Here is a 24,398-nt window from a genome sequence, read left to right on the forward strand (position 1 = left end):
TAGAATCACAAAACTGGAAAGACTTTATTTTAATCTGTTTCTCATACTATTTAGCATTTTTTTCTTAGCCTGTCTTTTTTAATAAGCAGGCAGAAAGCTTGGAGACTTCAAAGAATGAGGAGTTCTGGTTGACTCAGTTCTTCAAGTTCTGAACCTCACACTTTGATGTCAATTTTTTCCTTCTTAGGCAGAATTGGAAAAAAAAGAAACACATGGAGGATTTTTGTATGGCTGTTGGCAAGAGCACTCATGAATAACCGCATTAAAACAGCGATAAAAGACCCTCAATATTTTTTTCTTTAAAAAAATCATCCAAAAGCCATCACTTAAACATGGAGTTTTTTTGAACAATACTCAGCTCTCTAATAAGCTGAAAATACATCTCTGTAGCTAAAGGAAGGGTTTGTTTGTTTCTTTCCTCTTTTTTTTAACCTCTTATTGTACTCCCCTGAATTCCCAGCTGCACAGAAATGTGTCTGAAATATCCAGTTATTTTAGTCACTAGACAACCAGTGAAGAGGTGGTGGAGGGAAGAGAAGGAAGAAGGAGCTTGTTAATGCATTTGGGGAAATCAAAATGACACGTTAGTGATTTTCTAACCGGGCAATTGGAATCTTTAAGGAAAACAAATCATTAGTACTTTTGTAGAACATTTCTTGTAGGTTTTAAACTTTCTCATTAGAAAGGAAAGAAGAAAACAGGTAAGCATGTACTTTGAGATGCCTGCAATTCTGATTCTATTTTGAGAGCATGTTGCATCAAGGGACCTAAAGGTGAAAATGGATTTGGGTTCTGCTCTGCAAAACAAGCAGATGCAATGCACTTTGGAACTCATGAATTCTTGCTTTGCATCTGATTGTTGTCTTTTATTTCCCACATACCTGATGATTCCAAGCTAAACAGATTTTAAATAATACACAGTACCCCGAGTGTCAGAAGGAAGACACCCCTGAAGTCTCCATGGATTTAGGCTGTCTGGTGAATCTACCCCTGCCTATCCTGGGAGAAACAAAGTTGACAATGGTCGCTGAATTCTCGCTACCCAGGAGCTGCCTAGGATTCAGAGAGGGCATGAGAAGATGATCCTCCTGTCTCCAAGACAGAACATTTATTATACAAGACAGAACATGACTATTCATTTCACAAGTATTTCTTAAGCACCCACTTTGGGCCAGGGACTATTGTATGACTTGGTTCAAAATTAAGTGACTAACTGGGTGTGGTGGCTCATGCCTGTTAATCTCAGCACTTTGGGAGGCTGAGGCTAAAGGATCACTTAAGCCCGAGAGTTCAAGACTGCAGTGAACCATGATTGCGCCATTGCACTGCAGCCTGGGCAACAGAATGAGACCCTGTCTCGGAAAGAAAAAAAAAAAAAAATTAAGTGACTTTAACATTTTTACATATAACATTAATGGCTTGTTATAATGAAAAATCAGGAAGTAATAGTATCAAATTGGGAGGTATTTGGGCTGTGATCACTGATGACATCTATGATGTTCTTCCCCAAATGTGTTACATTCCAAAACAGAAAAAAGGAGACACTGCTATGTCAATGAACAAGAATGAAAACTGGACCAGAAGCCATTACCTTTGCCACTCTTGTTAATAGCAAACATATTCAAGGGTGGAGGTTTAATTTTGAGAAATGTTTTCTACATTCCAGAAACTGATATTTACCTTGCTCAGAAAAAGAGTCTTAGATCAGTTAAGAGCTGTAGTTCAGGACTTGAGGATGCTGGAACTGAAATCTAACAAAGCTAGAGAGAGAAGCACACCCCATGCTCCCACTCCCCAAAAACCCACCATGATATGGAGAAAGATATGCCCTTTTATCCCCTTTGGAATAAAATATTTACCGTCAGTAAGCTTTCCCAGTTTATGTATGGGAATGCATACCACCAAAATGGGATCACTCCTACCTGGGTCATCATGCAGAAAGCTGGGGGAGCTTTCTAGGGGTTTTGAGAGTGACACAGCCTCAACTGTATATTTTCTAAGGGAGACCTTGGGACTGGCAAACGTTCCCTTGGTTTTAGGGATAAGGAATTTGGGCTCCTAACCACCTAATCATACTACTCTGGGATCACAGAGCCTATTTAGCAGACGACAATATTGATTTGCATTTGTGAATCCCTGACTGCTTAATTCCTTATAGCTTAAACTCTAGTAAAGAATGGCATTTTCACAGAGAAGTAAAGCTTCAGCATTTGTGGGTTATTAAATGAAGACGTATTAACACATGGGTGCCAAGTAATTCTTATCTCGAAATCTGCAGTTGTTTGCTTTTCTGGTCTTTCAAAGCACATAAAAATTCTGAATTTCTCCTTTGCTCACTAAGTATGTGTGAACAATGATTGATGGTGAAAGTGATAAGGTTGAGTGTTTACTTTTAAGATACAATGAAACCAAATGCAGAAACAGTTCAGAAAATCATCATGGAATGAGAGAAGGAAGAAAGTCTAATTTGATCCTAGATGTACATGCAGAGTTGATTCTGGTTTTGTTTTCAAAACAGTCTTTTGCTTTAAAACACAGTCTTAATATATAGGCTTATACTTAGAAGACAAAATTGACAGGTATAAATTCCCTTAATTATTCTCAAAACAAAAGTAAATTAAAACCAAAAGCAAACCGTAAAGTCTCTTTCTTTCTGCCTTCACTACGGTTGAGCGGCAGGCAACTCCTCCTCAATTTACTGACCTAGCATAGAATTCCAGCAAAAATATCTTTCGATTCCCATAGTATATATTGGCTTACATGCCTGTTTGCCACAAGCAGACTGTGACCGCCACTCAAAAACATATTTCTGTAGCCCTAGTACCTCACATAATGCCTGGGGCAGTGTAGTCACTCAGATTGCTAGCAATTGGATGAATGGGTAAAATATTTACCCACATTAAAAAGAGAAACCTGACAAACAGAGCTGTAAATGCAAATGAGTTCTCTGACCTGTCTAGTTGGAAGGGTGTCCTCATTCATTCCTACTGCAAGCATCATCTGAGCATGCTCAGTGAGTGTGCACCATTCCAGTCCCTGCTGTGAGAGGTCCCTGGATGCTGGAAAGCCCCAACACGGAGTTGGTATTGAGCACACAGACATCCTTTAATTTCTTCTGGCCCCTCTTCTGTGCCTCTTTCTCTACAGACTCTCACCTCACCAGCCACCTTGTGATCTAAGTGAGACAAACCTTTAACATAGTCTACTTTTTAGAAAGGAATTTCAAACAACCCAACCAATTCATCCATTTGCTGGAATTACACCTAAAAATTAGCATTTTCCCCAAACATCATCTCCCTTTCATACCCAGACGTCTTCCTAAGGGTACAATGCCTTCCACATTGTGTGTGAGATCTAAGGATGGCCTCCTTCCCCAGCAGTCCACTGTTTCCTGGCCCTAGACTTGCACCTGGGGACCGTTTCCACTCCCCCAGCTATCCCTGCTTATTTGTGGTTTGTTTTCCCTTGTTCTCTTCCTTGTTCTGGCTAACCAACTACTGCAGAGAGGTGTGCATGAAATCCGAGAGATCAGACAGTTTCACTTCACTGGCTGGCCGGATCATGGGGTCCCCTACCATGCCACCGGCCTGCTGGGATTCGTGCGGCAAGTCAAGTCTAAGAGCCCGCCCAGTGCAGGCCCGCTGGTGGTGCACTGCAGGTAAGCAGAGCTCCAGAGCCTCTTGAAGGAACCGCAGTGGGTGACGCGTGCAGGGCCACCTTTGGGGATGATGAGTATGTTTTAGAACTTCAGAGGGGTGATGGTTGCACAACATTTTGGGAGCACTAAATGCCACTGGAGTGTACCTTTTAAGAGGTTTAATTTTATATTATGTAAATTTCACCTTGATAAAAAATTTAAAAAGCAGCAGCAGCAGTGTGGTCCCTCTTCCTCCACTGACAGACCCCCCTTTTCATTCAGTGCTGGTGCAGGGAGGACTGGCTGTTTCATCGTCATTGATATCATGTTGGACATGGCCGAAAGGGAAGGGGTCGTAGACATCTACAACTGCGTCAGGGAGCTGCGGTCACGGAGGGTGAACATGGTGCAAACAGAGGTACTCCCGCTGATCACCTAGCCTGGGGCCTTGGTCCCTGGGGTCTCTCCTGCATCTCCCCATTTCAGGGCCAAGGGCACAAGGAATCCAGGCAATTATCTGTTCAAGTGATCTACCTGGCATTCCCTGTTCCTTCCCTCCCTCCCTCCCTTCCTCCTTTTTGTTTTTCCTCTCGTAAACAAACCACACAAACCCAGGAGTTTTCCAGGTAACAGAATCAAGAGCCCAAATTTGCACATTTTTCTGTATTAAGGGACCCAAAAAAGTCTCTGTTAAGTGCTCAGACTTTCAATACCATTTCCTTTTATTCTCTCTTTTAAGCTAGCTGGTAACCAGAGCAAGACCGCTCCTGAGAATAGTGGCTGAAGGGTTATCTCTGTGCACTTTGTTCTTCTCCCAGGGTCCTGGGAAGAACAGAAGCCTCCTGACCCTAAAAATTCTGCCCAGTGTCTGGCGTCCTGGGGATTTGCCCATTTTGTGAAGTACTGTATACTAACTAGTAACTCTGTAAGTGGAAATTCAAGGTATATCAGGAATTTCCATTTTTTCAGAAGCAATATTACATCCTGCTCTTAGGACATTCATATTTTTACTCATATTTGATTGTTTTAAGTAGGCGTCACACCGACCACCTGAAAAATGATTCATGAAGTGAAGTAAAGAAGAAGTAAGAACGCCTTACATTTAGATGGTGCATTTAAGTTTATGAAAGCCTCTGGGAAACCTAATCCCATTTTCTTAGCTAACATAAAAATAACAGAAACTGTAAATGCTGCTTTTATGGGCTCTTTTCCTTAGAAAGGGGATACTGTGTTTGAAAGATAATAATCATAATAATTTATCTTTTAATGTACTTTATACTCAGTCAAATGTTACCACTCCCATTTCTCACTTGGATCTTCTTTTTTCAGGTGTTGTTTACTGGTAGTGTGCTGTTTTTGGGAATCAATCTGTTGGACAAGAGGTTGTTGAAAAAAATAATTAAGAGTCGTATTTATGTATAGAAATCAAGCAAATTAGCTGTGATAAGAGGCGTTTTAAACTTCTCATATAACTGAAGATTAATAATAAATATGATAAGACTCTACCAAGGAATTTTAAGAAAAGTCAGTGCCAAATCAGAATTAGAGGCCCCATGTTTACATATATATGAGAACAGCTCACTGTACTTCTAAGAGCTTTCATAATCATATTAACTTTTACGTTCTGAAATAAGAATTTCTAAGTACTTCTACGTTCTGAATTAAGAACTTTCGAACTTCTTGTCTTCATGGTAATGCCAAGTTTTTCTGAACCTTCTTTGCACTATTATTTTGATCAGCAAATCCTACCATAGATAAAATTCTGCTCATTCCTCATGTGAAATACTGAGTTCCAAGTGAGTAGGATCAGAATGACAGAGGTCTTCAGCCACAGTTTTCATGGTGCCGCAGTGCGTGTGGTGGTTTGTATTGGGTCTGATTGGTTTTAATCAATCTGTATAATATTTGGCATTGCACCCCAGTCTCCTAGCAGTTGAGCCCTTGGACCGTGTTTCTCTCTGGAGGAACTGTCTCCACTCTCTTGATGATGTGAGGCTGAAATTGATACCATCTTTCCTCCTTCTCTGGTTCTCTAAAGTCAGTAACTCGTTCCATCTCCTTCTTCAGGAGCAGTATGTGTTTATCCATGATGCCATCCTGGAAGCCTGTCTTTGTGGGGACACCTCTGTGCCTGCTTCCCAAGTTAGGTCTCTGTATTATGACATGAACAAACTGGATCCACAGACAAACTCAAGCCAGATTAAAGAGGAATTCCGGGTAAGTGATGCCTAAGGGAGGGGCACTGCACGGTGACTTGCTCCTCAAGAAGGATTTCAAGGTCAGCACCTGAGTGTGAGCCCTTGAATCACAAGGTTCCTTGGCCTCCACAGCACTGTTGGCATTCAGGGCTGGGTAACTCTTGTTGGCAGATGCTGTTCTGTAGGATGTTTAGTAGCAACCCAGAGCTCTACCCAGGAGACGTCTATGGCGTCACCACCACACAAAAACGTGTGTAGACATTGCCAGGTGTCCCCCTGGGGGACAGAAATACCTGGTTGAGAACCACTGGTCTAACAACCATTTCCACCCCTTCCCTCTGAAAGCAGACACGGAGTAGTCCCCAGCACTGTGGCTCCTTGTCCACAGCATAACCATGGCGCAGTTACACCACAGCAGTGTGTGTTAAGAAGACTTTCCAACCAAGAGCTCTCCGTTGTATTCCTCACATTTGCATTTTGTCCAAATGTACCTGACTCAAGGCCAGACTCTTCCCCCACCTCTGACCTTCCAAATCCCCAGGTGTCCCACTCCACTGGGACTTGAGGGCTCTTAATTCTAGGGACCCTTAATTCTAGGGACCCTCTTAATTCTAGGGCCTCTGCCTCTGGCCCCTGTGTCTGATGGGCACTGTCAGTGGACAAAATCCAAGGAGCAAAAGAAATAAAACTCAAACTGTGGAGGGTTGGGGAGGGGAGGGGAAGGGACCATCTTGCAGTCAGCCACAGAAAGTTTGCATCTTTCCAAAACTGCATGTGAAAGGAGTCCACTGCCAAGCCTTCTTGTCCTCATGTTCCTTTCTTTTCTCACGCAGACCCTAAACATGGTGACGCCAACACTGCGAGTGGAGGACTGCAGCATCGCGCTGTTGCCCCGGAACCATGAGAAAAACCGGTGCATGGACATCCTGCCCCCAGACCGCTGCCTGCCCTTCCTCATCACCATCGACGGGGAGAGCAGCAACTACATCAACGCTGCCCTCATGGACGTGAGTGCCCCGCTTCCCGCACGGGTCCGAGGCTGGGGTGACTGGGGAGACCGCAGAACAGGCGTGGGTCTTCCCCTTCTGCTCACCAGCCCTTTTGTTTTTTAAGACACAAACTTTTTTCTCCAACAAAAAATAGATTTCAGATTCCACATATGTTTTTGTGTCAGGGCTGATATCCTTGGTTTCTCAGAGACCACCAGGCCAGAAGTATCGGTAAATGTAACATGGCACAGTTGCCCTCTGAGCGCTGAGACTTTTAACCTGCTGGCCGGGGAGCAGGGGACAGCTGTTAAGCCACCATGGCAGGAAAATGGGTTAATAGGTTTGCAGCATTATTTTAGGTCATTTTCCTGTAATTTAGCCTGTAGTTAACATAGAGGAAAGCACACCTCATTACTTGTTTGCCAGTTTACTTGTTGCTATTCAGTTGATGGAATGAGTGAATGGGGATGTGCTGTGCTAACACGGAAATTTTAATTCTATTGGTGTCATATCATAAAAGGTACCTAAACTTTTTTGAAGCTCTTCAGAGCTGTAAAAAAAAGTACATGTATTCTTTATGGCAGAAATAAGAACACTGTCACACATACAAATTGCTAGCAAACAAGTTTTAGAAAAAGCAGAACTTTTAATTATGTGTAATTTTAAAAGTAAAGTTAAATTTTCTCCATCAAGATAATTATATATAGATTCGATATTGCCTCTCTACCAGAAATATTTTAAAAATTGATAAGAGATACTAATTAAGTTTTCTTGGTATCAAAATAAGACTTTTATCACTATTATTCTGCAGAGAAGTTTATATTTAGTTTATGTTGGTACAGACAATGGTGACAGAATTCAACAGCTGTTAAACATGTTCAGTGTTTTGTGCCACAAGTATCCTTCTGCATGAAATAACTTAGCTTCTTCTCTTCCCATTTTCCTGAGTATATTTGGAGCATTCTTGTCTGTGTTTGCAGAGCTATAAACAGCCTTCAGCTTTTATAGTCACCCAGCATCCTTTGCCAAACACAGTGAAAGACTTTTGGAGACTGGTCCTGGATTATCACTGCACATCCGTAGTTATGCTAAATGATGTGGATCCTGCCCAGGTGAGACCCAGACTTCTTACAGTCAGAGCTAGTGCCAGGGGGTCAAATTTGTTTGCACACTGAGTTTGTCTGCACCTGAGAAGTGCAGGCCCTAGTGCCAGGTCTCAAGTGCCAGTTGAAGTTGAGAACTGGGGATGCTGAACACAACAGTTAAAAATCAGGCGGAATTAGGGGTTAGAAAGTCAGTTGAAACCAGAAATACAGGCTGAAATCATAGACGGTTGAGGTGACAGGGCAAGACAGGGCCAGAAGTTGAGCTGTTCCTAAAAGATGGAAATATCACTGGAGGCTGACAAGGTCGCAGACCGAGTCGGAGCTCAGCAGGAACCTGAACGTCGCAGAGCCAAAGCAGAACGAGCAAACCAGAGGACAGTGGAGAAGGGAAGACAGCGTTTGACACAGCCCCTGATCCCATTCCTGGAGTGACTCTGTGCTTCCTGGCACGGCTCACCGGAAGCCTACAGGTAGAGATTGTCATGCAGGGTGACAGTGTCGGGGTGACAGCAGAGACAGGCAAGCAATTTTAAGGCACAGCAATTAGTTTTCTCAATGCTTCAGTAAAGATATTAAAAAGAAATAATGCTGAGACTTGGAGATAAGAGAAGTTTGGAATGATAAATGGGGCTTTTGCATAGTTTCTCTTAAACATTAAAGAGAAAGAATTGGACAGTGATGACTCAGTGTTAGTAATGGGGTTAGACACATTTTCTTGAAGCAGGTTGTCAGGCAAGCATTAGCGCAGTGGCCCTTGAGGAGATGAATTTATTGCTTTGGGATGTGCCTATACCAATCATAGACAATCACCATGACAGTAGGCATCATGGGAAGTTTGACCTTAGCGTGTTTTAAGAAAAAACTTGTTCTGGAACTGAATTAATTTCCTGTCCAGTAGACACAAATTCTTTCTTTTTCTTTAAAAAAAAAAAAAAAAGATCTGAAGCATTTCGGCATCCCAACTGGATATGATGGCAAGATTTTTCCTTCCTACAATCTGTTTTCTTGCCATCATCCAGCCATAAATGGCATGGACATTCAATTCAGTTCTATAAGGTTTTTAATTATGTCTGAGGCACTGCATTACATTGTCAAAGCTCTTGCCTGAAAGCTGGTTAATGAAATAATAATGATAATCTTTGTTCTTATCCAGTCCTTTTGGCTTAAGAAGCTTAAATATTTTAAAACTCTTCCCCATTGATGCTCTGAGAAGGTTAGCTTACAGTCATTTATAAAGACAAGCAGACACCACGGCTTGGGAAGCTTCAAAGACCCAACTCAAAATGGAACCAAGGATCCTGATTTTCTAACTTACAGTGGCATGGCTGAAGTTTCACTAATTCTAGAGTCTTAAGTCACAGACACTTATAGAACAAGGGACTTCTTCCTTATTTAGAATCATTATGGTTTTTTTCTTAATGTGAATTCTGAAATGTGGAGATATTTTTGTTCATATTAGTGAACAAGACATCAGTGATTCTAGTGTGTTCTTTTTGAAAAACTGCATTGGAATTCTAAAGCCGCATTCTAAACCCGAACTATCTGGACTCAAACCAAGCCTTGGCTGGCTCGTGGGTAGGAGAGACAAAAAGACTCCAGTTCTATTCAGCAGACAGAGCTGATTTTCAGAGTGAGAGAAAAGAGGCTCCTGGGATTCAGTCTTTTAGCGAGCACTAAACTGAGCATTTGAATGTAAAGGCTTTGCAGTTCTACAAGAATAGCACTCAACTATTTTAAGTATTTATAGGTCCAGTTCACGGACGTGTTATGCACCATTTAAGCCATTTTCTACATGGTTTACTTGGACAGAGCATAGAATGCAACGTGCCAAGAGGCAAGCACAACCCACGTCACTCATATTTCTTTGGTGTAAGTGGCAAGCTTTTGGTCAGGAGCTTGAACGGAGAAAGCAAGCAGAAAGCAGAGTAAGCTTAGGCAGTAGAAAAATGGGCAGAACGGTTCAAATGTGCATGTTACAGCTTTTAATAACATCTCAGCTTCCCATCATAATGCCTATTAATTTCAACAATGGGTACCCTTTGGGCATCAAAAAGAACATAAGCATCAGCATGCTATTATTTGACAAGGCAGTTTTATAACTTGTCACCAGGAAGTGCTGGTGAGGAAGGAAATATTTCATGGAAGCATTATTTAAAAATAAATAAATGTAATTTTTAAAATACTATCAGCTTAGCTAACATAAAAAGCACCCATGGTTACACTACTTTCATTCTTACTTATAAAATCCCAAACTTAACTGTTCTGTGATGGAGAGAGAGATATTGCTGTTTTGGCTGGCCCACTGCTAACTGAAAACTATCCTGCAATCTTGGGTATAAATCAACATTAGCAACCTTTGACAATGAGATTTTAGATCCTTTGGAAAATAGAAATCATCTAGAAATTCAACCAGTGGATCCTCCTTTTGTGACACATCATTCTGCGTAAAATTAGGTGATTGTCTTCCTCTGCTCTTGGCCCAGTATAGAAACAGGTTATATAATAAAGTAGTTCTCCCCTTGCCTTTCTATAGACCACCTGTCCCTCAGGTAAATCAGAAAGATAAAAGTTAGATGCGGCTGGGCGCGGTGGCTATACCTGTAATCACAGCACTTTAGGAGGCTGAGGCTGGCGGATCATGAGGTCAAGAGATAGAGACCATCCTGGCCCATATGGTGAAACACCCCTCTCTACTAAAAATACAAAAATTAGCCAGCCACGGTGGTGCGTGCCTTTAGTCCCAACTACTCAGGAGGCTGAGTCAGGAGAATCACTTGAACCCAGAAGGCGGAGGTTGCGGTGAGCCGGGATAGGACCACTGCACTCCAGCCTGGCGACGCAGTGAGGTTCTGTCTCAAAAAAAAAAAAAAAAGTTAGATGCTACTCAAAAAAAGTCATAGGAATAAGAAGTCCTAAAGGAAGTATAATTTCAAACTTTAAATGCCTATTAAGGTTTTGGGGCTTTAAGAAGGGTTTTTGAAGAGAAAAATCTTAGCAGTTCTTCCTTCCTGTTTCCAAGGGTGGGAATTTTGTGGGGTGCTGGCTAATAAGCACCTTCATAAGCCACCATACCCAGCACCACTCCTACTGCACTGAGTTGTGCATTTACATTCATGCAAAAGTTCTAGTTACTCAGTATCAACAATACCTAGAGTTTGAGGCTCCAGGAGATTGCTTTTTTAATTAGGCCACTTCCAGGCCAAACAGCAAAGCATTTACTCTTGTTGCAACAGATTTGCTAGATCTGAGCTGCAAGGGTTTGGACTGGAACATAGAAATGCAACCCAACAATGTTATCAGTTCCAAACCTTGTCACAAAATAGCCTTATTCCCAATAGTGGTTATAAATCCACATGCAATCCCAGCCAGCAGAGCGTGGAGATCCGGGCATTAAGAGTCGTATAGCCATCTTGAGTACCTTACATCCTGGGGTGGCACCTAGTGCCTCTCCCCGGGGCCTGATGAGAGTTCCTTTCACCATGCAAAAGGGGACATGGCAGCTGCCATCCACATGACCTCGTTGGAAAGCAGAATTACTCATGGCTAAAAGGTGCTTTCTGTGAAAATGAAGGAAAAAGTCCCAGGAAAAGGACAGGTGGAGTTGAGGAATCAGCCAGCAAGGAAGTCCAAAAGCCTACATTCCTAGGAGGAAAAGAGAGAAAGAAAAGAAAACAAAGGGAGTCAGTGAAATCTTCAGAATTCCTGAATGATGTCTCCAAACACAGCATCCCACATCTGTAATGTAATCCCACATCCCCCATCTGTAATTGTAATCCCAGCAATTTGGGAGGCCAAGGCAAGAGGATCACTGGAGAAGAGTGGTTCAAGACTAGCCTGGGCAACATAGTGAGATCCCTGTCTCTCCAAAAATACAAACATTAGCCAGGCATGGTAGCACACACCTGTGGCCCCAGCTACTTGAGAGGTTTAGGTGCAAGGGTTGCTTGAGCCCAGGAGTTCAAGGCTGCAGTGAGCTGTGATGGCACCACTGCACTCCAGCTGGAGAGACAGAGCAAGACCCTATCTCTTAAAAAAAAGGATTACTGAATGTCAATACTAACCTTATCCAAACTGTTAGGAGTAAATTTCCTCTTATAACTAACCTTGTGTTTGTATGTTTTGAATTCAGTTGTGTCCACAGTACTGGCCAGAAAACGGAGTACACAGACACGGCCCCATCCAGGTGGAATTCGTCTCTGCTGACCTAGAAGAGGACATCATCAGCAGGATATTCCGCATTTACAATGCAGCCAGAGTAAGAGACGGGCCTGTAGTGCCTGTGATTATGGTTTCATTTATTTTCTCACTCGCTGAATATTTGGAGCACTCACTCTATGTCAGTCACTGTTCCAGGAGTTTGGAATATGTCAGTGAACCAAAAAAACATAGATTCCTGACCTTATGGAGCTTACATTCTAATGGGAGCAGTATTTAGAAAGTAATGATACTTATTAAAGCACGGTAAGGCAGACTTTATTCAAGACCATCACGATAAGTGCAGGGACTCCTGTCACAGGACCTTGAAGTGGGTGAGAGAGAGTGGGCTCAACTCCGAGTATGGCATGGGCAGGCAGGAATTTATAGCCAGCAGGCCGGGTGGGGGTCAGTGGATGGAAAATTACTAAGGGGAAGCATCAAGAGTAAGGAGGGTTCTGGCTAAACTGACCTAACAGGATTCTGGCTGAAGGCAGGCCAGGTGACCAGACATCCCTGGGGAATGGTGGAGGATGAGGAACCTGATCAGATCTCAAACGTGATCAGGTATTGAGGGGTGGGCGGTTCTTGCCCACGGTAACTGAGCAGAAATTGCTAAAACTGGATTTTACAAGGAAGTTCATGGATAGGCCTAGGAGAAGGTTCAGGAGCCTGACGAAAGTTTGGTCAAGCAAAGAATTATTGTCAGAAATCAGACAATAAATAACAGATATAATAATAGATGTAGTAAGTTAGGAAGTGACAAATTCTACAGGAAAAAAAAGTAGGGGAGTTAGAAAGTGCTAGGGCCTTGCACAGTGGGAAGCAAGCTCTGTTGTAAGCATGCGTGCCCTGTGAGCCAAGACGGAGGACGCCAGGGAGCACTGAGGCTCTCTGGAGAGGCAGCTTTCTAGGCAGAAGGAAGGGTCAGTGCAGAGGCCCCAAGGCAGGGCCTTGCATGTGAGTGCCAGGACAGCAAGGAGGCGGTGTGGCCCAGGCTCAGTGAGCAGAGGCAAGAGTAGCTGATGGGGAGTGAGCAGTTCACCTGGAAGGACAGTGGCTTTGGGGCCCCGGCTGGAAGGGCCTGGCAGTCACTGTCAGCATTTTGACTTTTGCTTTGAAGGAAATAAGGAGCCATTACAGAGTTTTGGGTGCAAAAATCCAATGATGTAATTTACATTTTAAAAGGAGCACTCTGGCACCTGTGTTGAGAATAGACTGGAGGAGAGAGGCATCAGGAGGCTGTTGGGATAATCCCCATGAGAAATGACAGTGATGGGAGAGGAGATCATGGTGAGACGAGAGAGAGCAGGAGTGGAGGTCATGAGAAGGGGGAGGTTCTGATATTTTCTGAAGGTAGAGCCAGCACGATCCCAGGGAATGGAGGAGGCTCTCACGGTTCCTGTCCTGAGAGCTAGGATGATGGAACGGACACTGACTGAGTTGTTGTCCAGGCTGCCTATGTAACTGGATTGTCTGGGGGTGGAGGGCATTATGAAGAGAGGATCAGAAGCTCAATTGTAGACATAATAGGTTTGGGATGACTGTTAGGCCCCTAAGTGGGAATATCAGGTGGGCCTTTGAAAATATAAGGGTGAAATTCAAGAGAGAGGGCTGAACCAGATATATGAGTTTATGACTTATTGGGATATTGGTAATATCTAAAGCCATGAGCCTGAATGAAATCAAATGAGAGGCAGAGGAAGAGGAAGCGCCCTAGGGATTGAGCCTGGGAGCTTCTGTCAGCAAAAGGTCTGGGAGAAGGGGAGACTGAGGCAGAGAGAGAGGGAGGGACTGCTGTGGGAGAAGGACCAGCCAGTGAGGAAAGCGTGTTGACAAGAAGAGAGTGTCACCCGTGTCAGATGCCGCTGAAGGCCACAGAAGATACAGTCCAAGTGATTTAGCCGTGGCCAGATTAAAGCTGTTTTCATGTTTCTACCATAAGCTAAGTAACACTTTTTTGAATTCTGCAATTCTATTTCACTATGACTAAGGATTAATTAACTATCGCTATCTTAGCAAGATTCAACATCAATAAGCAAAACCATATTATGCTCACAGGAAGCAGTGTTCTCTATCTTCACACTGAGCTCACAGACATCTCCAGGTTATAAATTATTCATTACCTGTAATTTACCTGTAATTGAAGTTATTTTACCACTTAACATGACAATGTGGTCAGTGCTTATGCTGTGTTATTTTTCTCTTGGCTTTTGCAGAATGGGAAGCATTCTGCCTCACTGGCCTGTCATTTGTCTGGCCTGTCATTTAAAACCCCTGGTTGTTTTTAACTGCTCGAGATTAAAAACCATAACTCTTCAGGCCAGCAGAAGCCACCTTGGTGATTTGTAGGCAGCACTCGCCTTTAATAATGGGAAGATCAAGTAGGTGGAATCAGCCCACTGGAATTCAGTAAATAATACCTGTTTTCTTTCCACTCCCCGATTGTTGCCTGGTTCTTTGTAGCCCCAAGATGGATATCGGATGGTGCAGCAATTCCAGTTCTTGGGCTGGCCGATGTACAGGGACACACCAGTGTCTAAGCGCTCCTTCTTGAAGCTCATTCGCCAGGTGGACAAGTGGCAAGAGGAATATAACGGCGGGGAAGGCCGCACCGTTGTGCACTGCTTGTAAGTGCTTGACAGAGCTCTTCATTTCAGAACAGCCAGGCCCCACACTCACTCTCACCTCCTAGTTCTCTGTCTTTTGTTTCACTAGAAATGGAGAAGAAATAAGTAGGTCTAGGTGAAGGGGTGATCATGACACTCAGTGAGGGATTGGTTGGCTTTTCAGGAAACAGGATATGCACATTCTGCATTTGGATGGTGTGCCACTGCTGTACAAACAAGCACTGACCTTTTGATTAGGACCCCTGCCCCCACTTCGCCCCCCCGCTGCCAAGAAAAAAAAAAAAACACTGGCTCTTGAAAGCCAATTGTTAAGTTTTCAGGAATTTTCTGACCTTGGTCTTCAACTGTTGGTAACTTGAATTCATCCATGGTAGAAGGATTTACATCATGGAAATCAACAAATGCTACAACTCAGGGCTCCGTCCCACCAGCCAAAGGCCAGTTTACCATCACATTACTTGATTATTCAATTGGAAATCATGTCAGAGGTCTCAAAGGACCTGGAGTGTGTGTATGTGTGTGTGTGGGGGTGTGTGTGTGTGTGTGTGTGTGTGCGCGTGCATGCGTGCTTTTTGGGAGAATGTGTATATTGGGAGGATTTGGTTACAGCCAGTGTCCCCAAAATGGGGCTTCCAGGCCAGCAGGTTTTGCAGGTGCTAAATGTGGTCACCCCTGCTACACATGGCCCCCAGCCTTACCTGCACATTGAGAATTATTTGGGGAGCTTTAAATGAAAAAAAAAAAAAAAAAGCCCACACCTAGGCCACACCCTGACCAATTAAATCAAAATCTCTGGGAGTGGGGCCCAGACATGGGTGTTTTTTTTAAAATGCCTAGGTGATTTCAATGTGTTGAGATAATAAGGTTGAGAGCCACTGAGTAGACAATGCCATGCTTCTCAAAGCACTTTCACCTGCATTTTCTCATTGGCAATGATACGTAGCTAATCAACCAGCTGGAATCGGCTTAATAGAACAGGCAATTAGAAAGTCATGGCAGTTAAGGAAGATGTTTAGAGAATCTGGGGAAATTTAAAGGATAAGCGTATGTCACTTTTCAGTGAAGTATCATTAGAAGTACACAATGAGATCTCTCTTAAATTGAAGGCAAAATAAAGTTTCACTCCAGGTAGATCAAGCCTAGTTAAAGTTGCAGACCTGGCTCAGGGCGTGGGTTACTCTCCAGTCAGTGCCCTTGACTGATGCAATGCCACCTCCTACCCCAGGCCTTCGAAGTCTCCCTGGAAGCCCAGGACTCTGCCTGCCTCTCAACGATCAAAACACGATAGTGTCTCATCCTGCAGGAAACTGATATTCCTTTGGAAAGAGCCTTAAGAACCTACCCACAGTTGTCTTCAACCAGAAGTTCCAATCTTTTGTCCTCTGAAAAGCAGTTTATTAACCTCACCTTTCTCTAGTTGCTGTCATCCCCCCCTTTCTTCTCATGGACCCAGTGCATTAAAAAATCTCTATCGGCCGGGCGCAGTGGCTTGTGCCTGTAATCCCGGCACTTTGGGAGACCGAGGCGGGTGGATCACGAGGCCAGGAGATCGAGACCATCCTGGCTAACACGGTGAAACCCCATCTCTACTAAAAATACAAAAAATTAGCTGGGCATGGTGGCGGGTGCCTGTAGTCCCAGCTACTCGGGAGGCTGAGGCAGGAGAATGGCGTGAACCCGGGAGGCGGAGCTTGCAGTGAGCCGAGAGGGCGCCACTGCACTCCAGCCTGGGGGACAGAGCGAGACTCCATCTCAAAAAAAAGAAAAAAAAATCTCTATCAAGAAAATGACAAAAAGAATTCATTAGCAGTCCACACCCCTATTTTTATTTCTCTTCAATCCAGATCCAACCTCTGATCAGAGCAAGAGGCTCACGCTGAAATGATACAATCCCAGCAAAGAATATTAACATTGTAGTTCGTTTGTATTACATATGTCAGATTTTTCTAAAATACTAAAAATGGTTTGCAGTTACCCCTGCCTGCATCTGGAGACCCCCAGCATCTGGAGCTAGGTGTATAATACGTCGTTCCCCCCGGGATTAGTAGCTTTCTAAAAAGGGTCAGTGCTTTAACCCACAGGACTAAGTTACTAGTGACTCGAAGAAGTTGAGGCACCAGGACAGGCCTAACAAGAAGACATAAAGACTTCTTAAATCACTGCACCTTGTCAACAACACTCTTCCCAGAGGCAGCTATGACCACAGAACTAACCAGTGACATTGCTGTTCCATGTAAAACCTAAAGCAATCAGCCGTTCTTTACAGTGGACGGTGGGAGGCATCCGTTGTTTCTTCTCTCCTGCCTGTGCAGCATCTCTTCCCATTTTCCACTGAGAGAACCTTGATTATTCTTTGGAATACTCCCCCCTCCCTAAAGCCCTGCCTCTGTTCATGTGGGGCTGTCTCTTGCTCTCTTAGCATCAAGGTGGGCATGAGACCTAGGCCTCGTGAGAATGTTTATTTTTGTTTACATTTATATGTCTAAATCTAAGGGGTTTGTTTAGCTATAAGAAACAAAGTTAGTTTACATTGGCATCCCCCAGTACTGGCCAGGAAAGAATCAAACCACTCCAGTGTTCCTCTTGGAGGTAAAAGGATGGCATTCAGCATAGTGTAGCGCCACCTAATGGCTGTGGGTGGAGAGTTCCCGGCTGAGACAATACCTGCAGGTGCTTTGAAGTGAATGGTTCCTTGGGCCACAGATATTCAAGGTATGCAAATAGGGAGTGTTTTTCTTTATATGTATCTCCCAGCTAATAAAGCTAGATTAAATGGATAGAATTAAGATTTCACCACTTTGCAACTCTTGATGAAAATAATAGATTAGACAGTGGTCTTCAACAGCTGCCGAAAGTATTAGGTACAAAGCTGATAGGAAAAGCGGTGTAATGTTAATGCAAGTATAGAAAACAGCTCATCTTCTAATTAGCAGAAGAGACAGTCCAGGGACAGATCCATACCTCAGCGTCATCTGACTTACAGCAAAGATGCCATTGCAACACAGCACTGCAGGGGGTGGTGAAGACTGCCCGGACACATTGGTCTCCGGTCTCCCTCACTCCGTGTACTGAATCCCTTCCAGATAGGTGGTAGACCAAAAGGGGAAAGTAAAACAACAAAGCTTCTAGAAGAAAACATAGGAGAAAATCTTCATGACCACAGGTAGATTTGTTAAACAGGACACAGAACACTAGCCTTAAAAGAAATATTGACAAACTGGACTTTCATTAAAATTAAGCCCTTCTCTTCATCAAAAGACATCAATAAGAGGGTGAAAAAGCAAGGCAGTGGGAGGAGAGTTTTATAATACATGTGTCTGACAAAGGACTCGGCCACAATTTCTAAGAACTGCTGTACTGCAAGCCAGTAGGAAAATGATAGACAACTCAATTTATTAAATGGGCAAAAAACTTGACAGGTACTTCATTGAAGACAAAAGATGTCCCAGCCGGGCGTGGTGGCTCAACGCCTGTAATCCCGGCACTTTGGGAGGCTGAGGCAGGTGGATCACGAGGTCAAGAGATCGAAACCTTCCTGGCTAACACGGTGAAACCCCGTCTCTACTGAAAATACAAAAAATTAGCTGGGCGCGGTAGTGAGCACCTGTAGTCCCAGCTACTCGAGAGGCTGAGGCAGGAGAATGGCATGAACCCAGGAGGCGGAGCTTGCAGTGAGCCAAGATCGTGCCACTGCACTCTAGCCTGGGTGACAGAGCGAGACTCTGTCTCAAAAAGAAAAAAAAAAGAAAAAAAGAAAAAACATGTCCCAAATAGCCAAAAAGCATAGAAAAGTTCAGTATTATTCGTTTTTAGGCAAATCCACATTCAAACCAGGATCAGATGCCACTGTGTACTCACCAGAATGGCTGAAATTTTAAAGACAGACAAATAAATGATAATCCCAAGTGTTAGTGAAGCTGTGGAGTAACTGGAACTCTTATACACTGTAAGAAGGAAGTAAATACTGTACAACCATTTGGCAACTGACAGCATTTACCAAAGCTAAATATATACGCAGTCTGCGGCTGAGCTCTTCTGTTCTTTGAGAAATGACTGCAGAAATGAATCATCTACCAAAAGATAAGCTTATCACAGGTTTACTCATAATATTTAAAAACTAGAAACAGCCCAAACATTCATCAGCTGTTGGATAAATTGTACAGTGGGTATTCATTCAGTGGAATTCTTCTTAGCGATATAAAATAATAAACTACCAATATAACACTGTGGATGATTATCACACAGACAACACAGAGTGAAATAAGCCAGTCTCAGAAGAAGACATAGTGTTTGGTTCATTTACACAAAGCTGAAAAACAGGCAAAAGCAATTGATGATGCTAGGCTTAAGAATGGATTCTCTTTGGTGATACTGATGGTATTGTTGAGGAAGGAACGTGAGGGAGCCTCTTGGGGACTGAACGTGGTTTGTATCTTGATCTGAATGGTGGTTACATGGTGTATGCATTGGTAAAAATTGACTGAGCTATCTACTTACGGTCTTTATTGTAGGTATATTATGCTTTAGTTAAAAAGCTGATTCAGAATTTCATAATGGGCTGATCAAGCTGATACCCGAACATGATGATCACTCTTAAAACCATAAAACAAGGGACAACCAGATATTTTTGGCTTGCTTCCTAATGAAAGTATACTTTAAGTATCCTTGTATAAATAAATAAATCTTAAATGCTTATCAAGCCCTGGAACTACCTACCAATTTACAGGAAATACAGAGTTAGAAAGCAGCATATTAAATAATATCACAGAGATGTGATGAATGAGAAAAATCTAGGATGTGGGACTCTCTACAGGACAGAGATGAACTTGTTTCCTCAAGAAATAAATTCTCAAGAAAAAAGAGAGAGCAAAGAGGAACTCACAGAATAAAATAGATTTGCAAGACATACCTACCAAATCCAATCTGTGGACTTTGCCTAGATGTGGATTTTTTAAAAAGCATCTGTAAGAAACAATCTGGGAAACTGGAACACTGACTAGAAATTTGATTATTTTAAAAGAGTAATGTTATTATTTTAGGTATGATAGTTATACTGTGTACTGTGTTTAAAAATAAAAAGGTCCCATGGCCGGGCGTGGTGGCTCATGCCTGTAATCCCAGCACTTTGGGAGGCCGGGGCGGGCAGATCACTAGGTCAGGAGATTGAGACCATCCTGGCTAACACGGTGAAACCCCATCTCTACTAAAAAAATACAAACAAAAAAAAAAATTAGCCGAGCATGGTGGCAGGTGCCTGTAGTCCCAGCTACTTGGGAGGCTGAGGCAGGAGAATGGCGTGAACCCAGGAGGCGGAGCTTGCAGTGAGCCAAGATCGCGCCACTGCACACCAACCTGGGCGACAGAGCGAAACTCTCTCAAAAAAAAAAAAAAGGTCCCTTATCTCCTTGAGGAGAGAGTGACTGCAGAGTTGATGCAGGGATAGTGCGGGATGAGCCTGGACCATTATGTGGTTGCAGAAAGTAAAGAAATGAAAAAGGCTGGGGGCTTGTCAGAAAAGAACAAAAGAGCCAGCCTGACGGAGCTCCCACTGGCCAAAGCTGGAACAATGTGAACAAAATCAATATTAGTACCCTTGGATTTTAGCTGATAGAATAAAATTATTATGTATAAGCTCACACTGAAATAAACAAATCACAAAATAAATAAATAAATAATTTAATAGGGAAGAAGAGACAGCTCTTTCTTAGTGTAGAATGTTGAAAGAGAGGGAAACAGGAAATCACCATTAGGCAAACACCACAGTGAAAATTAATTGTTGCAGACAAGATCCATCAATGGATGCTCAAATCAGTGGGCGAGAAACAAAATATTTGCGTAGTCCCAAAATATCTTCCCCCAAGATATTTATTGACTGCAAAGAGAAAGATGATAACTTTATGGTGAGAAAACCTGGCAGACACCGTCTTAACAAGTGAGCAAGTTAACATCACCAGTAATAAGACAGATGGACATCCTGAACCCCTGGGAGGAGGGAACATCCCCTCTCTGGTTTTCTTACCGAAATGCACGGCCTTGTTTCCAGTCATGAGAAGACATCAGACAAACCCAAATGAAGGGATGGTCTACATGTTATAGTTTGTGATGACTTCTCAGATTGTGGCTGGGGACAACAGCTACTTTCTACTTCTGTGTTCTACATTCTTTATATTCTACAAATCACTGATCAGTGCTCTTCAAAAGTGTCAAGGTCAGGAAACACAACGAAAGACTGAGGAAGTGTTACTGACTGAAGGAAACTAAGGAGACAGGACAACTACATGCACGATTGGATCCTGGACCAGAAAAAGGACATTCGTGGAGGAACTAGTGAGATGTGACTACAGTGTGTGGTTTAGTTAATAGTATTGTCCCAGCATCACGTTCTTGGTTTGCATAATGTGCTGTGGGCAAGTAAGGTGTTCATATCAGGGAAGTTGGATATGCATTCTCTATGCTATTTTTACAACAGTTCTGCACATCTAAAATGGGTTCAGAGTAAAAAGTTTTCTTTAAAAAGAGCCTGTATGTTTTATAGATAAATAATGAAATGCCAATGGATTTGTTGTTGTTGTTTGAGACAGAGTCTCGCTCTGTAGCCCAGGCTGGAGTGCAGTAGCACAATCTTGGCTCACTGCAAGCTCCACCTCCGGGGTTCACACCATTCTCCTGCCTCAGCCTCCCGAGTAGCTGGGACTACAGGTGCCTGCCACCATGCCCGGCTAATTTTTTTTGTATTTTTTTAGTAGAGATGGGGTTTCACCGTGTTAGCCAGGAAGGTCTCGATCTCCTGACCTCGTGATCCGCCCACCTTGGCCTCCCAAAGTGCTGGGATTACAGGCATGAGCCACTGCGCCTGGCTGCTAATGGATGTTTTTAAAGGCCAGATACATCTTTGAACATAACCCATACTTGTCACACCAATTTTCCTGGCAGACCCTAAATAAGGTTCATTGAAAATTTTCTACCATGGGCCCTTATTGATGAAGTGCTGTATCAGAGAATGTGACCAGGGCTGAGGTGAGCTGGGAAAGGCTCTCCAATCAGGTGACCTGTGGCCAAACACTGCGGATGGCTTGCTCCGTTTGCTTTAATTAAAAGAATCTGCCCAGGTAAGAGGTCCCCTGGCCTCACAGCCCTTTATTGTTACTGTTCACCAGGGTTTAGATAGCTTGTTTCCACAGGTGTTTGCAAGATGCAGTGTAAAGACAAACCAAGTGCAGTCATCTGATCTCTTTCACGACAGGAACGGGGGAGGCCGCAGTGGGACATTCTGTGCCATCAGCATTGTATGTGAGATGCTCCGGCACCAGAGAACTGTGGATGTCTTCCACGCTGTGAAGACGCTGAGGAACAACAAGCCCAACATGGTCGACCTCCTGGTAGGACACCCCCGCTGAGCTGTTCCATGAGACACCCCATTAGCATTAGAATCCACGCCAGTTCCCAGATTTGCAGGGAAACTGATGCGTACAGGAAGAGACTCATTTTCAAAATCACAGTGTAATCACTTTGCATGTAGGGCTTTTTTCTTCTTTCTTGTTCTCCCTCTTCCTCTCTTTGTTCTTCACAAGGAGATTTTGTCTCCAGCTCATTCGAAATGCGGAAATAGCTGAAACTCACAAGTGAACATCCTTATTAACTTCCCTTCCTGGCAGTGCCTTCCACGTGGCTAAGCACTTAGTCTTCACAGAGAAGAAATAATCATAGTATGTGAAATGCCAGATTTTCAAATTATATATTTTATAAATAGCTTAATCGCCTAATATTTATCAAAGCTGTGAATTTTAGTTTGACATCCAGAATATTGCATTTAATTATGGTGGCCATATCTGAGAAAAGGATTAAAGGAGATGAGAAACAAAGGACAATGTGCAATTATTTTCTTAAGTGTATTTTATGAAATCTCTTTTTATGTGGAGCTGTTGAAATGCCAACCACCGTGACTCTAGAATAGTTTAAAGAAGGAAGCTTTTAGATTAGGTTTTTGCACTTCTCTGTGAGTAGAGGAAGGATCTGAAGGAAACAGCAGGACTAATCCAAGGTTGGAAAATGGCTTGGGGGCAGGAGAGGGAGGAAGAGATGGCCGATGGGACAAGCGCCAAAGCCAGTGTTCCCAGGTCCACAGCATCACAGCACTGGGGTTAATGTTAAAAATTAAAATAAAGGGACTTAAGAGGGAGTTGAGAGTCAAGCTAAATTTGAGGAAGTAGCCATGGTCCTCATGCAGTTTAAGAAGTCATAATAGCAGTGCTCTAGGCTGGCTAATAGTAGTGACCAATGACAACGAACTCCCAAACGTGTCCCACTCATCACGAACCACTCTCCAGGGCATCCACTTTGCCCAGATACATGTCTCGTGCCTGATGAGCTGCTCCATTTCCAAGAAGCATGGCTGCTGGTCAGAAATTTGTCACACCCACTTGATTAGTCACACTCTCACCCATCAGCTGTTAGCATGTTGGCTTCTAGAAGGGGCAGAAAGGACTGTGCTCCCCAGACTCCTGCTCCCCTCCTCCCCACCCTATGGGGAGCCCATGGAAACCCAAACTCTAGTCTCAACTCTACCACTAATTCTAGTTAGGTGACCCCAAACACATTAGTTTTGTCATCTAAGTGTCATTAAGCACATCACTTAACTCCCTTAGGTTTTAGTTTGATAAACTAGGGATACCATGGGCTCACTGAGGTACCCAGTGTGCAGAGAGATGTGAAAGTGTTTTGGAAATTGCAAAGGGGAGAGGTGGTTGTAGAGAGTGTGGAAGACTACCAAACATGATGCCGTCAGTGGCCTGGCAGAGGGGCTCTAAATGCCCTGGACGTAGTAACGGATTTCCTGTGGGTTGTTGAAAGGCTGGTGTGGGGCTTCACTAGGACCATCTCCCTCCCTGCAACCCCGCCTGAATGGTAAAGAGTTCTACCGCCATGGAATTCCCAGTCTTCCAGGATGGAGGCAGTTGAGCAAAGAGTGGCCATGCTGTCGGCAGAGGCCTGAGTTTGGGCCGGCAGAGGATAGAAACAAATGCACAAATGAAATATTCTGACTGTGGCTTCGTGAGGTAGTTAACCTCACTAATTCAGGGACAGGTATGCAGCCTCGAGACTCTGGTTGGTACTCGGGCACAGCTGACCTTGATCAAAAAAAATGTCACTTCCCTCTCACTGCAGCCTGAATTAAGCAGATCATTAGAAACAGACCCTTCCAGGCCTTTCCTCTAATGGCTCCGGCTGCAGCTTTCATCACTCACCAGGTTTTACAGGCAGGAGTGATGGGGCTTTTTCCAAATCAGTGGTGCACGCTAAAGGACAGGGGTGATTTTTCATGAAATAAATGGAGGCTTAGGTGGCTGAACCAGAAGGGAGCTCGCGGTCCCAGCCCACAATTCTACAGTAACTTAGGACTTTGTGTAGTTATGTGTGATCCTAATGGAGAAGATGGGATTTCCGGGTGCCCAGACCTCCAAAGGTCACCAGCAGTTGGAGGATAAGGTCAGGGTCTGAGAAATGTAGGAAAGTTTTGCAATGTCCGGAGAAAACTATGTGACATATCTGTCACGGTGGCTGTTAGCAGGGTATTAGATAATACCTGGTGACAGAGAAAAAGGTCACCGTCCTCTTTTCAGTGGGTTTGAAGCTTCCAGAACTGA

At 43.5% G+C, this 24,398-nt stretch overlaps 1 protein-coding gene across 18 annotated transcripts in view; it reads left to right on the forward strand.

The window, feature by feature from the left end:
- PTPRM (protein tyrosine phosphatase receptor type M) overlaps positions 1-24,398 on the forward strand; it is an 834,094-nt gene that overhangs the window by 799,690 nt on the left and 10,006 nt on the right. For all 18 annotated transcript variants that reach the window (XM_055238011.2, XM_055238031.2, XM_055238021.2 and 15 more), the window contains 8 exons: positions 3,504-3,658; positions 3,920-4,055; positions 5,705-5,854; positions 6,669-6,842; positions 7,805-7,936; positions 12,060-12,185; positions 14,591-14,754; positions 21,998-22,133. In XM_055238011.2, the coding sequence (XP_055093986.1) occupies positions 3,504-3,658; positions 3,920-4,055; positions 5,705-5,854; positions 6,669-6,842; positions 7,805-7,936; positions 12,060-12,185; positions 14,591-14,754; positions 21,998-22,133 (1,173 nt within the window). The remainder of the gene's footprint in view (positions 1-3,503; positions 3,659-3,919; positions 4,056-5,704; positions 5,855-6,668; positions 6,843-7,804; positions 7,937-12,059; positions 12,186-14,590; positions 14,755-21,997; positions 22,134-24,398) is intronic.

Source organism: Symphalangus syndactylus, chromosome 1 (assembly GCF_028878055.3).
Source record: "Symphalangus syndactylus isolate Jambi chromosome 1, NHGRI_mSymSyn1-v2.1_pri, whole genome shotgun sequence".
Classification (NCBI taxonomy): Eukaryota; Metazoa; Chordata; class Mammalia; order Primates; family Hylobatidae; genus Symphalangus; species Symphalangus syndactylus.